The 17,188-nt window shown below is 29.1% G+C and overlaps 1 protein-coding gene across 8 annotated transcripts in view; it reads right to left on the bottom strand.

The window, feature by feature from the left end:
* The window catches only part of LOC111629896 (teneurin-m-like), a 174,156-nt gene that overhangs the window by 52,685 nt on the left and 104,283 nt on the right, over positions 1 to 17,188 (bottom strand). For 6 of the 8 annotated variants that reach the window (XM_023373845.1, XM_023373871.1, XM_023373828.1 and 3 more), the window contains exons 4-6: positions 7,301 to 7,738; positions 750 to 935; positions 428 to 539 (exon numbers count right to left, since the gene is read on the bottom strand). In XM_023373845.1, the coding sequence (XP_023229613.1) occupies positions 428 to 539; positions 750 to 935; positions 7,301 to 7,738 (736 nt within the window). Of the gene's footprint in view, positions 1 to 427; positions 540 to 749; positions 936 to 1,055; positions 1,272 to 7,300; positions 7,739 to 17,188 lie in introns of those variants that run through there. The other 2 variants (XM_023373885.1, XM_023373877.1) reach the window with 2 other exon arrangements.

A 17,188-nucleotide genomic window follows, 5' to 3' on the forward strand; every position in this document is an offset into this window, starting at 1 on the left:
TTACAATGGACAAGAATTTAATTAAGAAAATAATAACGTAATTAAATAAAAACCAAAAATAATGTATTCTACATAAATGATAATTTGATTTTAATTTTACCGGTTTTGAAAATGCGACTTGTTATTATGATGAATTTGTAAAAATGTCAAATGGAGCGAGAATTCTGAATATGCAAATATGCCAAGAGGAATAAAGAAATAAAAGGAAACGGTCGAATACCAAATCAAGAGAGAACACGACCAATATATCCCGAACAACAGATTGACTTGGGACAACAAAACACAAAGCGCATTTTCGATGTCTGGTGTCATTCAACCCGCATGCCAATCTTTTATCCATTCTTTTTGTTCGCATCACTTCGTTCTCTAGCTCTTAATACCTTTCCGTCGTCCAAGACATAATTCCGAATTCGCCATCATCTCCTACCTTTCGTTATCCGTCTTATTTAATTTGTTGATATTCGTTCTTCCATCTTCACCGGTGCAAGATGGCGCCGTTGCATCAGGAACCGTCTGAGTTGGATTTAATGTGGAAATGTCTGCCAAAGAAATCCCAAAGTTAGGATTGAATCGATCGAGGCACAAATAATTTTTTCAAAGTGCATATATAATCCAATACGGAAAGTAATTTATTCAAAATGTCCTATGGGTGATCGATTCGATCGAGAATATAAGGTATTTAAAATTTATTCAAATCTCCCTAGAGATGAAGCACACTTGTGCATTCGATTATCCGCTTAAGCTCTTACCTTGTGATTCAAACGAAGATAATCCTCCTGACAGCATGTTAGGTAAATAAGGTGGTTCTGATTCGCATTCGCTTTCTAAATATCCCAATCTGGGCCTTCTTCCCAGTGCTTCGATATGGTAAACTGGAGGAGTGGTTCTAGAAGGGAGTGTACCGGGAGCGGGTTCGGGAGGACTATCACCAAACACTATAAATAAATATAATAAATGTTAAACTTCGACAAAAATAACCCAGAATCACTTTTATTCGACGCAGTTAAGTAATATACGAGTATATAATTTAATTTATTATTTCAGAAAAGGCCTACTCATTTTCAGAGAGATCTGAGAAATACCATATCCAATGACTACTGAGAGAGAATTTACTAATCGTGTTACACATTTATTTAAACAACTCAAATAACGAATAATTATTCCCCAAGGAAAAGAAAACACAACTCCATTTAGCAGCCATTTATCCTATTAAAACGAATGAAACAAAAATAAATTTCTAACTAATTATCATCGTACCATCACTTGGTGAAATGTTGATACTTTCCATTTTCTAAATCATGATATTTATTAAATTATCTTTCGTCTGGAAGAAAAATTTTCATTTCGAATTTTCATTGTCACAAAAAAAAATAAAAATTAAATTCGAAAATTTAGTCAAGAAATAAAAAAATCTAAAATAATTTGCCTTAATTGATGCAATATTTTTATTAATATACGAACTTTTATTTCTTTTTTATTAATAAATTTCACTATTAAAAAATTGATATGAATTTTTTAAAGTTAAATAATTTATGTTTCCTTTGTGCTTATGTTCTTTTATTTAATATTCTACAAAACTTTCTCGAGCCAGAACTATTAGCAAAGCTTTCTACTCGGACGGAAGTTTAGCATTTCAGTTCATATTAAGTGAAACAACTTTTTTTTGTAGTCTTTTGGCCGGGACAATATCGACTATCGGTTACTTTTGTCAGATGGACATGACGGATTGCTCTCGAGTGGAAACGTCACTTTAATTGACACTAGAAGGCGTTGACTTTATCCTTGATTTTTTAAGAAAAATATATAACCGTTAATCGTTTATATATATATATTTACAAACGCGCAGCTATTTAATCCACTAATTACTAAAAGTTAATGTCGAAAGCATTAACTTTTAGTGCTTAATATTCTCAAGAGAATATTTAAGATAAGTATTCAATATTTATCATCGAAATATTCTCTGTAATACTTTTTAAAAATCGAGTGTTATACTTTTGAGCCTGTTTACGTGTGTAGACTTCTGCTAATATCTAGATGAAAATGATAACAATAATTGTATTTCTTTATCTTGGTTTAATTTCCGAACATAAATCCAGCATCTTTTATCAGTTAATGTTCTCTACTTAACGCTTAAGTTACGTCAAATTTAATTTTGTTAAATAATAGTTTATCAAAAAAAGAAAAAAATCTTGTTTAAATGGTTATTTCGTTGCAATTTTTGATGCTATTTTAATTTATTCTTGTTTAGATTTAAATTCAATTTTAAAAGGTTAATGACATCTGTAAACGAAAGAAGAAAAAGAATTAAAAATGAATGATGTGGGATTTAGAACTGTAACAATTTAAAAATTTTAAATCTGCGATACGTTCACACATAAAAATATAGGAAGGGAATTAGTTGCACAAATTTCATCTTAACACCTGCCTAGCTTCTGACTGAGGAAAAATATATTATCTTTTATCTGCGAAAAGAGGAAAAAAAATCGGGTAGGGTTGAGATGGGAAGAGAAAGATGTAGCAGAATAGAGCATCTGAACATTCCCAGACCGTTAGTTTGGTTGCAGGTGCTTCTTCTCAGCCTACTTCGTCAGTTGTGTTTTTATTCTATTGATCCACCTAAGGGGATTCACAGTCTTTCTCCATAAGCATATATCTGACTATTGATCATAACATAATTATTCCACTCTCTTGGTCTCCTTGATCTGCGCTGCTTTCAATGACTATATTAAGATCTGTGTGAAATCTCTTACTAAAAATTTATTGATTCTACGCCTCATTCACCTACATCAATGATTAACATTACCATCTTTTTCGAGTTTAAAAATCTATAATTCAATATACATCATTAATTATTATTAACAGGGAAAGCAGTAAGTTAAGCAATTAATCCTCTTAATGTATTTAATTGTTATTAATTATTTTTATGATGCCAAACAAGGAAAGAAGACTCTAACATTACTTACGACAAGAAAATGACACAAACAAGAATTTTTTCCTTCTGTCTTTGAACATAAAAATATTTCCAGAAAAATGAATTTTTTTTTACTTTTTTTCAATTTTATTTTAGAAAGCGTGTACACTTTATTACCAAAATTCTTTATCGCAATGTTCTATTAAGATAATTAAAATGTCACAAAAATGTTAACATCTAGAATTCTTTTTGTTTCAGCTAAAAAAATTTTATAATGTTGAATAAATATGAAAAATACGAATATAACTTTTAGAATTTTGCAGTCAAATTTACTAAATACATGCGATATATATACATATTTTTTTATTGTGTTAATATATGCATTTATATATATATATAAATGCATATATTAACATAATAAAAAATATTTAAATATCTAATTTGTTTTGCGTTATTATGAAGAGCCAAGAGAATTGGCACAAAACTTTAAGTTAGAAAATAAAATAAAACCAGACGAAATTTTTTATAATATTAAAATAAAAACAAAATTATAAAAAAAATTATTAAGAACAAACTACATAGAATACTTAAATTTTTAAAATAATTTATACGAAACATGCTTTGCATGAATATATGAATCTATAAAAATTTCATCACTGAAGGGAGAGAGAGATTCGCATAATCATAATCTTTAGTAAAAAAAAAAAAAAAAGAAGGTAGGAAGCAAAGTTGCTGCTTTCCACTGTAACTGATATTGCTATCCTTTGATATTTATAAAAATGCGAAAGGACTGTTAAAATTTGTGTAAAGATTGCAGAATAAGAAACGAATAAGATGAAATCAATTCATCAATGAAAGAACTTTTATGGAATTTTAAAATATTTCAGTAACTCCTGAACAAAATTTAATATATAATTTCAATTGAGAGGAAACCTTATTAGCGGTTATTCTTATCCAGATCAGGCATTTTATTCAGAAGAAATTTCATCCGTTTCCCGTCTTTTATGCGATTATATCACATATTTTATCATGTCTTATTCTTCCGAACGATATAATAATTGATAGCATTGAGATTAAAATTCGAGTAAAAACATTTCCGACATTATTTTTAAAACATAAAATAATGAAAATTTTATAAACTTTTACATTTAATACTAGGATATATTCAGATGAAGGTATCATTTTTCAGGAGAATGGAGTTTACAGTATTTGGAAATCAATCTTGTATAAGAAGTCTAGCAAAATGCCCAATCGATTTGGATAGCGATCCAACACCATCTACAGTAAAAGTAACAAGAAAATAAAATGAAATTCGAATTTTAACAGAGAATTAAGTATTTTTAATGGGAATTGATATAATACGGTTTGGTTGTTTCATTTATTTTAAATAAATAATTAATTAAAAATATAAGAATTTAATTAAGTTAAGTAAATTGAAAAAAATTAATTTCAGATTATTATTTTATTAAAGAAATAGATATTTTTCATAATAAAATTCCCATATTTTCTTTAATTATTTATGAACTTGTTTAAAATTAAATATGCTCGAGATACGTGTAGAAAATAAATATTAACAAATATCTTTCATTTAAAATTTTTCTACGTGAATCAAATAAGTATATTTTTAAATATTTAATATAATAAATATTTTATTATTTCTGATCGTTAAATTGAACTTTTCATTAAGATTGAATTAAATTTAGTAAAAGGAAACAAGATTCAAACTTAGTAAAAGTAATTAAAGTTTTACATATTTTATTTGTATACGTTAAAAATTGAAATTAAATAAATGTCACTAACAGAACTTACTGAAAAATACGATATATCCGGGATGAAATATTATAACATTTGCATAATGACGCATGTTTCGCGATATTCGTTAAGTAGTCTAGTTAAAATCCAGTCGACTTTTTCACTTTTTATGAGACTGTTTTTTTAGTACTTAAGTAGTATATTCTTAATATAAGTTATCCGGACAACTAATGAACGGCGTAAGAAACGTCGATCAAACAATACAAAATTAAATTGAACAAGAACTTAACAGTGTTTGAGAGAAGGCGTTACTGACATCAGTTACTTTGTCCATCGATCTATGGCTTGTGTTTTCTCCCGGTGCTAACTCCATCGAGCTGTGAAAGGGATGCGCTCGAAAATCTATCTCGTGTTTTCTCTTCTCTTCTGTGGGATCGAATACTAAAACCTTCGCTACATTTTCCAATTATGAAAGCGAAGGAAAATTTAGACCCACACCCGTAATGTCAATATTGACCTTAGGGGTCGCTAATCAAAACACACGCGTTACTCTAAGGTTTCCTTACGAAGGACGTATACCTTCTGACAACAAGAGTGCTGAAATGAGATACTTCTCTTTACAAGTTCGTTAGAAACATTTTTGCCTCCTTTTTTCATCTTTTCTTATAGATGCGTCTATGCAGCTCTTGCGATGAGTCGATTTTTTTTTGACTTGAAAATTGTTTTAATGCGAGTAATATTGAAATCCGAACATCATCCAGAATTTATGTATACGTTTATGCATTTATAAATCATATTTATCTATCATTTTTCTTTTTTTGAAAAGGTAAGAAGTAGAGTTGTGGTGGCCTAAACGATAAAAAATTGCAATAAAAGAAGCTTTATCAGCAAAAAGTAAGAAAATGAAACAGTAGTTTGAAAGATCTGAGGATTCTGAAACTCTGATAATGATTATCGGTGTCCTATAGATTTCAATTAGAGTGAAAAGTGAAAATGTAAGGGTTATATTTTAAACACGATACTTAAAATTAACAGAAACTATGGAAACTTTAGTTTTTCTGTTACGCTGCATCGATTACCATTGCATTACACTAGATTCTAATATTATGTATTCTATAATCATTACGATATTTTTACCCAAAATTAATTAAAGTAGAAATTACTTATAAATGATTATCCCGAAATCTCTTCGGATTTATATCAATTAAATAAGAAGCTTTTGTCTATCAACGAGAATAAAAACAGAAAGAAATCTTTTTAGTAAAAACTGAAAAGAGACCGTTTTAATTCTTTTAATTCTCTGAGGTGGATTACTTATGAAATATTGAAATACGTGTGCAAAATGGAGATAATGTATCGTGTGCGTCGAATGAATATTTGTTTGAACGGATGATAATATCTAAGGATAACAGCTTAATGCAGAAGAGATCTAGCTAGAAGCAATAACATTTCTGTTACGTAAACTGGCTTAGAGAAAACGATATCGATCAAAGTGCTGAAGACAAAATCGGCTTAAGAGCGTAAAAAATAAAATACAATCTGAAATATTATATTTTGATATATTTTGTGAGGTAATCTGTAAATAGCATCGAAAATGATGGAATGATAAAAATGCCAGACAAAGTACCTAGTGGTTTGGATGTAACATAAAAGTAAATATAAATAAATCTGATTTACTAATATTTCGATGCATCACTCAACCATAATGGAGTACGAGGTTAGATTTCTCTATTTATCAGAAGGAATTATCGTATGATGTTTACTGCCTGAAATGAATGGAGTGTGGTCAGATTGTACCAAACAACATTCACGCTTAGATTCTGAGCAAACAGTCATTTCCAAGTTGGCTATCTGTGAATGGAACTGCTGTGTCAATAGTTCTGCTGCAATATGAAATTTCATTTTCTATTCTCAGACCCTTCATTCCCCGACATCACAGTCGTGTCAACAAGAATTGAAATTATCGGATTACGTCACTGCACTCGCTTGTATAAGAGTGACGCTACCAATACTTTCTCTTCGAATATATTTATGCAAAATTATAAACCCGTTTAATGTTTTATTTGCAAATTTCTGAAAGATTTTAAACCGTAATTACTTTTCGTCCATGCAACACTTAGGCAAATAGTGTATAATAGCTAATTTTGTGACGTTCATGGTCAGACAAGTAGACTACTTAATGTTACATTTACGTTCGGTAGATAATAGAGTAAATGCCATTATTTTGCAATTTAAAACATTTTTATGAAAGAATTATTTTGAATCTCCAGACAAAAATTGACTCATTTTAATTAGTATTTAGTAATTGAAAGCATCTGCCACGCTCCGGTATAAATTTAATTTAATTAATTTTGAAGACAAATAAGAATTAAATGTAGATGAGGGTTTTGTGAAGTGGATATTAAATTTTCTTACGTATCGGCAATTAATTTGATTTTATAGCGTTTAATTTTAATTAGAATCGAGATGTTTATTGGAATTATTATTATTATTTATTAAATTTTAACACAAGATGATTAATATTAAACGACAAAAGGACAATATTGCTACTGTTCGAATAGGTCAAACGTGCAATTATATTTACGCTGGATCTAGTAATTTGATTAAAGAATGGCTAAAAATAAAGAATAAAATCACCATTTTGACCATCTAAGGCTCTTCTTCTGGCGAACGGTTCCGAATCGGTATAAGTAGCATCGGAATTGTTATCCGACGTGGAAGATGAAGAAGGTCCTCTCCTTAAAGAAAGATAAAGGCGTCCCCTGGAGTTATTATTAATATTGGCAATGTTTCTTTGACTATCCCTGTTTACTTCTTGTTCTCTGGTTTGTTGATTGTGGCTCTGGCGAGGGAGAGAAGCGTACGATGGATACTGCATTTGCTTTCCCGTTAATATTACATTTCCATCTCTCTGTGTTTGCCCGTAACAGTTTTCGGTTTCCATATCATTATCAGCTTCTCTGTATCCTTGAAAATTTCTGGCAGGAAGAAGCTCTACACTACTGTGACTGAATGATCTACCACTACTATTGCTTCCGTTGGCTTTATTTCCGTTACCTCTGCCTTTTCCTCTATCTGAAAAATCAATATTAACAAATGCATGATTTCACATTATAGAATATATTGAAAAATTTTATTTTTTTATTTTTATACCATACATAACATATTTTTATATCAATAGAAGTAAATTTAAATTTGGAAATGTAATAGAAAATATTGGTTGACGGTTATCGAAAAGATGGATATTTCAATGAATATCGATTTTTAGTAATTTCGCTAGTTTAAAGTTAACATTTAGGGAATTGAAGAAGTTTTTATCGTTTAAGAATCGACCGAGATATCGATAGAAAGCTAGTAAAGAACGAGTGGCTACCAAGTCTTATTGAGGGATAACTAAATCTTAAATCGTTATTAGTTTCTGCTACATTACTCCAAGCGTTTTATTGATATTGCCTTCGAAATTCACTTCTTATTACAGTTTACACTCGCTTCTTATGCTAGAATATCATAAATTGATATTTCTATATGAGTAATAATTTTTCTATAAATTGTTCTCAATGAAGAAAGTGCTTTAATAAAAATGAAGGCTTTTTTCGACTAGTGCAATCTTTCATGTATGGCTATTTATTTTTTTATATAGCTCTCAAATCATTTGAGCAAATACAAATGTTTCGTTCCAAATAAAATAGGTCAGCTGAGTAGGAAATTTATAGCAAAATACGTTAGAAACAACGAATTATTTGAAAATGCCATTATCAAATTTTTATCAATCTACAATAGAAAATATCTACTCGCTGTCAGCCGATATATTCTATCAATTCCATCAAAAAAAAATTTGAACGTGACCAAAAAATAAAAATTCTTGTATCAAATCAGATAACAATTTTGAGACTGACATAAGGAAAGATTGAGTAGAAGTATCTCAAATCATTTCTTTTAAATTTAAAACCAATGTTGTCGAGAACTATAAGCATTTGGTATATTGGGCAAAGTTTGAAAATCGATCGAAACAGACCAGAATGATGAGCGTGTCAATGATTTGATTGATTCGATCATCCGAAATACTTTACGTTTCAAAAAGAATAGTACATCTGGCTTGGACTACGATAGACAGGTGAGATATAAAGGTGTTTTATATCAACATGTCTCAGTTTGACAGCTTTCTAACGCGCAACTTGAAAGTAAGCAAAATATATGTGTTTTTCATCGATTCTTGTCGAAACTGTCAGACTTACAGTTTCAACCAAATCGTTATAATATATGCTCAAAATGGCTGGCCGACGTAAAGCAAAAGTATTTAACAAATTTCCAAGCATTGATCCGACAAAAATTACATTTTGCATCACGAATTTCTGTTTGACTATATTTACGACCTAATTTGACTAATCAATTATCAATTAAGCTAAAATTTTCACAAATAATGAATTGAACAAAATTGCCGAAGTAATGATTATAAGTGTTGCCATGACATATAGGCAAACATTAATTAAAAATGGTTGCGAGGCAACTAATACACACAACAATAAGCGAATAAAGCTTAGAAAACATTTACACGAGCCGAAAATTTTCGAGTGTTCGGTTTAAAAATATTTTTCCATTTTATTTGGCGTTTTTAATACAGTATTTTAATAGATTTAAATCGTTCTGGTTATTTTTAATGTAAGAAAAACTCGCAGAATATTTAAAATTCGTCTTTAAGTCATCTCTTTTTAAGGAACGGGTTCGATGGTAAGAAGAAAAGAGCGAGGACTTTTACATTCCTCACTACTCCTTATGACTGCTGTTGCGTGATGCCGTTCACGAGAAACATGAATTAACGAACTTGTCAGAGAGAAAATATTCCATCGTCACGCCTGAAGTATTTACCTTAAGCGTATCCGTAAATGTTTCATTTTGATGCTTAGGAACATTTATAATGAAAGCGGTGTGTGACATTGCATAAAAGACCAAACATCAATTAACGAACTTAATAACTTCATAAAAGAATTTTTAATCCCGAACTTATAATTTAATATTGATTACGTTTAAAACTTATTTTAAAATATTAAGACGTACAAAAGTTTAGTCTTGGCTATTTATCTAAGTAAATATTTTAAAATAATACTTCTTGAGATTAGTTGTAGCCGGCGCAATTGTCGTGTGCCCGATAGAATCTAGATTGAATGAATGCTTTTGGTCTCGGCAGCATTTATTGAATGTCAATTGAATGTCATGCTCAACCAGATGTATAGTGAAATATTGCTGTCTGTGCACGAAACTTTTTCTTAGGTTTACGTTTGTGCCGATGACTTTCCGGTTGGAAAATCTTAAGAGACATTGTAGATGGTTACGATTCCAACTTTCTGGAAAAGTCTTTCATATATCATTGTGGTATCACAACCGTTCTCGGTCGGAAATGCTATTTTGAACAAGAACACGTTTTCTTCCTAGATTTGAATAGTTAATAAATCCGGTTTTTCTTCCGAAAATTTTATTTTCCTGCTTATAAATTATTAAGGAGGTTTTATTTAGTAGCTTAATACAGATGAATGGAAATAAATGAGTATAGCTGCAGCTTGAATGCAATAAGTATTTAGGTCCTAGAAGAAGAATATCTCCGTCACTCGCTAAGTCAAACAGATGAGAATTGGAGACTCTTGGGTGTGAGATATCTCAACTAAAATTGTTAATCCTACTAGTTTCCTATATTTTGCTTTTCATTTCTTTCTTGAAGGTCGATCAATTCTAATATGAAGAGTTTGTATATATGTTACAACTGTAGAAAAAACGACATAAAATACAAATTGGTAATACAATGTGTACCAAATTTGAATAACCTTTTCTTCTAAAACTTAATATTATAAATAAATGACAAAAATTATGTTATACATATTATTTAATAATAATTTCAGCGAAATTTTTTAAAGTTTTCAATAAACTAAGTAATAAATAATTGCAATAAATTATATTTACATTAAAAAAATTATTCATTTAATAATATACGTGACAAATATTTAATGATAAAACTTGAAATCTATGTAATAAATTAGCAGTAAATATATTTAAAAAATTAAAAAAAACCACTTTCTTAATCGAATTTAATTAAATTTCATACATTAAGTTAAATATAGAAGTAATAGCCTATCGCCGAATACATTACTTACTATTAGCAAAATTTTTATTTCATAATGTCAAGATATATTCGATTTTTAAATTATAAATCATGGAATAAAAAAATGTAAATAAAATATTTATAAAAATAACAGTGTTTAATATTTTTATAAAGTTTAAAATTTCAAATATTGAAGAAAATAGCAACATATTCAAAGAAGGAATAGCACATTAATACATACTACGAACAAACTGGTTTCTACAATATGTTGACAGTAATATGACATGTGGTAGGATTACTGACATGAAGCACGCAATGCCCATGTACCTGCCAATTACTTGCTGAAAGACGATGATAGAATTTGGATCCAGCTTAAATCTGACAAACATGAACCATTCTTTGTCTAGAGAACGATGTAACCATAGTAACTTATTGATGCATCAAAATGTCAACTTCGACCTGAATGTCGAAGAATAATGCTCTAGGAACTAAATGCTAAATGACAAATTTTGTTATCTAATGTTATTGATCTTTTTGTTTTCTAATCACGTGTACAGTACAATTAAACGTACAGTTTTGTTTGAATTCGTGATGGCCAAACAAATTCAAAAATAATTGTTATTCTAATGATATTCAAAAATTATAAAAAGTATTTTGTTTTTTTTGTTCATGTAGGCCTAAAGAAGATATAATGGCATTTATTTTTTTATGAATAAATAGAAGAGACCAGTTGTTTTTCTGAAGAGAATTCGTTAATTGACTGTTAGCGTGATTCAAAAAGACTAAAGGAAGATCGACCAATAAATGAGACATCACAAGAAAAAGCAGATATCGGAAAAGAACATGTGGAAGACGGATTGCAAAGGGAAAATAGTCACGTGGATTAAGCATTGATTGTGAATTGATATAGAAATCGAATTGTCTAGAAAACGTACGCTACAGATTACAGTAATTATGATAATTCAAACATTAAAAGCAACAAAGACTATCGAATATCCATTTTGAGAGATGCAATGACATCGGATATTAATCCATAAGAATCTAAAAGATTAGATAAGGGGAAGTTCTTTTATGTATTCTCTATGGTTTCAATTCTTCAATAGTCTAAGAATGATATTAAGCCTATAAAAAGTCTTCGATTCCATGCAATTGAAGCTTTAAATATATGAACATTTTATCGTTTTATTTAAATTATGAAATTTTTCAAATTAACGTGCAATAAAATTCTGATTTAACAGTTTTAAATAATGACATTTAAAAGATATAATCAGTCTTAAAAGATGTTCTTTCTATGAGAAAATGTTCAAAGAATATTTGTTAAAACGAATTCAGATAATTCACATAATTCATTAAGAACGCTATACATATACGCCTTAAACGGAATACGGATTATATATAAGAGAATTAAAGGCATTAGTCACAATTAGACATTTATATCTATATTTTTTCTTCGTAATTATAGGAGAGTAATAATTATCACGTGGCAAAGACAAAGATCATTATTGTCCATATGTATATAAATTTAAAAATAATACATTCATTATCAAATAACTGTAATTATACTCTAATAACAAGAATCGTGTAGGCAAGATTAGCATCATTACTGCTTAAGTGCTAAAGTTAAAAATGAGCTTAGTGATCTGTACCGAATGTCAGCTTTTATAATTATATCTATTTATCACGTAATTTATCGGTAATACAATATTAGTCGAATGGAAAGATTAACATTGTAATAAAAGTACTAAAAATCAGAATATATCATTCTTCGTAATGTAGATGATTACTGCGCTTTTTCCTTCATTTTCCGTCACATTGTAAAACAGAAACGTATACCTGTACTTCGCGGAATCATTACAAAGGATCAAGTTGGAATCATGTAAAGAAACATCGTGTTTTCCTATTCATTTTCTATTTTCTTAAAGCACAAAAGTTATCATAATAATATGAAAGATTATTTTAAAAAAAACTTTAGTGTAATATGGAGATCAAAAGGTAAAAAGTAATTACTTTGCTTTCGACATACAGAATTGCAAGCAAGAGAGATACCACGTTAGATAAGTGTATGGTTGGTTGATCATCTTCATGTCTTACAAGTTACTTCATCGTATCAGAAAGATTACGGAACGAATTACCAGACACCAAATTCTCAAGTGACACATCGTGCGAAGGAAGGAATACTCGAAGCGAAAGAGAAATCAAATCAGTTTGTAATCAGTGGAACGACGCTGTGGTGCCAAACTGCATGACCAGCTTGCACTTTCGTGACTTGTTTACGAAGTATGTTAGGTGAGATTAAACCAGTTATCAAGCATATACACGTGTAAGGTACCGTATTACGAGATAAGAGGAAATTGGCTTTTGGATTGATCGGAATTGGGGTAAAGACGAATTTACCTCCTCTGGGTTTCCTTTCTTTACTAATCTCTAACCACTTCTTCTGCTGATATAAGTCGATAGCCGTTCTCTTCCGATGACTAACAAAACTGTTCATAATTTTTATTAGCAATTATTCATTAATTGCTACATAGTCAAATACGCTTCATTTTGTATAGAAGAAATACATTAAATATATATACTTACAAAAATTATAAGAACATTTTTTTCATTTAAATCTAAAGTTTCTTTACGATCCCTCCTATGTCTCTGGAGATATGAAATTTAACATTATCTTTCCCTGAAGGGAGAATTATCGGAAGTTGAGAAATCGATTCCATATTTTGTCCAGTTAAAACCTTTTTTTCCTGTCTCTTAACCCCTGGAGAATTTTACGCACACATACACATAAAAAAATTTATGGAAGTAATTTAAAGAATAATTCAACCAATTTCCACTCGGAAAATCTGAGAAATGAGAATTCGCAATGCTCTTTAGCACTTTAGATTTTTAGCCGAACTATTTTTGACATAAAAATATAAAAGATGTCAGATAAATCAATAATTGATCAGCCAAGTGTTCACTTGTCTTTTTATGTCGAATTCTTAATCTGCCTAATCGAGGGGGGACATTCTGCGAACATTTTTTGCATAAAATAATCACGAATGCTTTTTTTTATTGCCATGTTTAAAATGGTTATAAACCAAATGGTTTGTAACAATTTACAAGTTTGACAGAAAGTATGACAGGAATCGGCTCCAAAAGAACATCTTAATAAATTATTTATTTGCAGTCAGGCAAAACTCTTCCATTTTTAACAAATGTCATTGTCACACGAAATAAAACGTAAAGTTCGTTTCTAATCGACTCCATTAATATTTTTTTCTGTTTTTACCTAAGTGTATAATTGTGCCTTCATGTAATATTTTTTATTTAAAAATATTCTTTAGAATTATTTGAATAATTTACAAGTTCAATAGTAATTTCAACTAGCTAAAAAAATCTATCAGATTCTTCCTTGTTCTTTATCCTGAAACATATTCAAAATATAGATTAATTCTTTTGTTACCAAATTTTATTTTAAAATTTCGCATCAAAATAAATTTTTGTGAATCTTTACTTTTATGATTCTTTACCTCTACGCGGATCTTACTATTACAATTATTAACTTATTTAATTTTATGAATGTTTTACATTTCATTTCTTAATTCTACAGTAATAATATAGAAAATTTAATCTTTCTTCATTTAAATTTTATATTAATAATAAAATCGAAATAAAAAAGCTACATTTACAAAGTTTATGATGTTAAAGCTGTACGTAAATAGATTAAAATGAAAATTTAAAAAAATGCAAATATTGCATTAAAACTTTATACTGTGCAGTTTTACTTTTTTTCTTCTTTATCTTTTATGCTGGATGTCTTGAATTTTATTTAGTGAAGACGTGATTGCGCAATGCCTTCTATTAACTCGATCGCTTCTTAAAGGGGTGTGCTTTAGCGTCACGGCTTCTTGCGTGATCGTATTCTGTCGTGAGCCAACGGTTGTTAACCACACCTTAGTAAGAACATGGCACATTTGCAATCATCTCGTCTCTTCGCCTATGCTAAAAGTTTTTAAAGACAGTTGTTCCTCTTCTAGAATTTTAATAACAATTGAAATATATTTCGTCATGTAAATACCTTAAGCGTTGTAAATCGATATACATGATGTAAATATGCAGAAAATATACTTAAATAATTAAATAAAATTTTGGAAACTTGTTTGGAACGTGACCGACAGTTTGTCACGTCTGTATTCCCAAAAAGTATTAGCCCTCTAGGTATATTAATCTAAAATATTTTTTGAAATATATATTATTTTATAAAATATATTATAGCGGGAGTTATCGATTAGAGAAATTTAGGTAGAAGCACGTAAACAATAATTTAAACTCGAATAATATTTATGTCTGAAGAATGTTCTGTAATTTAAAATGAGTTTTTATAAAAGATACTTTATTTTAATTGAAAATATTTCTTTTTTAAAAAAAATCTCCCTGTATAAGAAGAATAAAAAGAAGAAGGGAAAATATTTAAAAATTGGAAGAATTGTGCCCTTGTCGAACTCGTAACAAAAGGATCTGGGGTTTTTCCTTGTCTAACTCTTCTCTGTCCACAGAACTGCAGCCTCAGGCATTCATCAGATCCCTAGACATTTTAGACGATGAATGGGATCACTAACAAGCTACACGAACATCCCGGCTCGGAACTCTAATTAGAGACTATACATATAACAGACCAAACATTGATGTAAGTCTGTCTTTGGCAAAGCCAAAGTCCACTCAATAAAACTATTTGATATAGTGTTACAGTTGAGCTTCGGACAATGCCAGCCATCTAACATTTAATCTCTCCATTATTCATCACAAGTTTATTTTTAGTCATTCTTTTTCCCAAATCAAAAACCTATTTACCAAGCTTTTCGTCTGTTTTGAATAAAAATAATTGTCCGAAATTGTTAAAAATCGACATTAATAGCTGTATTAGCGCCTATTTTTGTATAATTTTTGAAATTATCTATTATTGTAATTTGTCATTTCCTTCAAGAAACTCGAAACCGCAGACGTATGTTTTCGAAAATCTATGGCTCGAAAACATTAAATGATTAAGTGTAATAAAGTCGACAAGGCTCTAGAATTAATAACACTGATGCATAATCATTTCAGTTTTTAATATCTATAATGATGAGAGATAATTTACATACATAATACTGTGTAGCCTATGCTAATAAAGTAACTTTTGTTTATAAATGTATCAAATAACTTACAATTTTATCAATATATTTCCTGCCCTTTTTTATTTAAAAAAAGACATAAATTGTAAAATAAATGAAATTTGAAAATAAATTATAGTAAATAATATCAGTTTGTAGCAGAAAAACGTGAAAATTTATAAACTGTTTTGAATTTTGATGAAGCAGAAAAAATTAAAGAAATTTTAATTTATTCTCAAGCTTTATTTTAACATTTTCATAAAAAAAATTTTTTAAAAAAATTTTTGTTCGAGCAGAAAAACTAAAAATGTATTCATACAAATTATAATGTCAGAATAGAAATATTGTCTTATGTTAGTGTTTTATATATTTTTAATATACCGAAGTACCTTCGTTCAAAATATTGGCAAAGGTTTTGATGTTAAACATAAAGAAAAGCCAACAACAAAAACTTTTATAATATAAATGCGGTTGCAGTTTCTTCAACATTTATATTAAATTGATATTGTTTGTTTGTCTTTTTACTTAAGTTATTTTAAAAATTAGATACTCGATATTCATAAAATTACTCTGTTATTTACATATGAAGTTTGATTCATCCATTTTGTAAAATTTTAATTATGTAAATTACATTTTTACGATATAATTTTAATTACTTTCGACTACATTTTTATGAACTTATTATACTTAAAACGCAAAACATTTAAATAAATGAATGAAAAACAATTGCTAAATACATTAATTAATTAAAAATAAATTCTATAACTTAAATATATAAATAAATAAGATTTAATTTTATTATTTTATATGGTTAAAAATTATTAGTCAGAATCTATTGCTTACGGTTCAATGCAATTTAATTATTACTAATATTATTTTACATATTTTTAATTAAAGGTCAAAATCGAGAGCTCTTTTAATAAATGTTTGTAGAAAAATATTTTTTTGGATGTCTAAAAAGGACGATTTAGGTTAACACTTGACACTGCAAGGAATCGGAGGACAAGTCTGTGATTTGTGGAGGGGAGAGACATCCTGTATCCCAGTCTGGTTTATTGGGTGTACCGGATTAATCTCTCACCGACACCACTAGGAGGTATCGTGTCATGGGGGATCGAATTTGTCTTCATTTCCTCCAATCTCCGTTCCCGTGCCTGTATCGAAGCAGTTAATATAAGGTTGTGTCGACTCGTAGGTCGCTTGGGATGTGTCAACGCTGTGGGAGACGATTTACATAGCGTTGTTTTCTGTCTAGACGTTAATTCCCTTTACATTCTTTCCTCGTTTAAGTTATCTCTGTTATGG

Source organism: Centruroides sculpturatus, unplaced genomic scaffold, assembly GCF_000671375.1.
Source record: "Centruroides sculpturatus isolate CEXI.00-Female unplaced genomic scaffold, Cexi_2.0 scaffold68, whole genome shotgun sequence".
Classification (NCBI taxonomy): Eukaryota; Metazoa; Arthropoda; class Arachnida; order Scorpiones; family Buthidae; genus Centruroides; species Centruroides sculpturatus.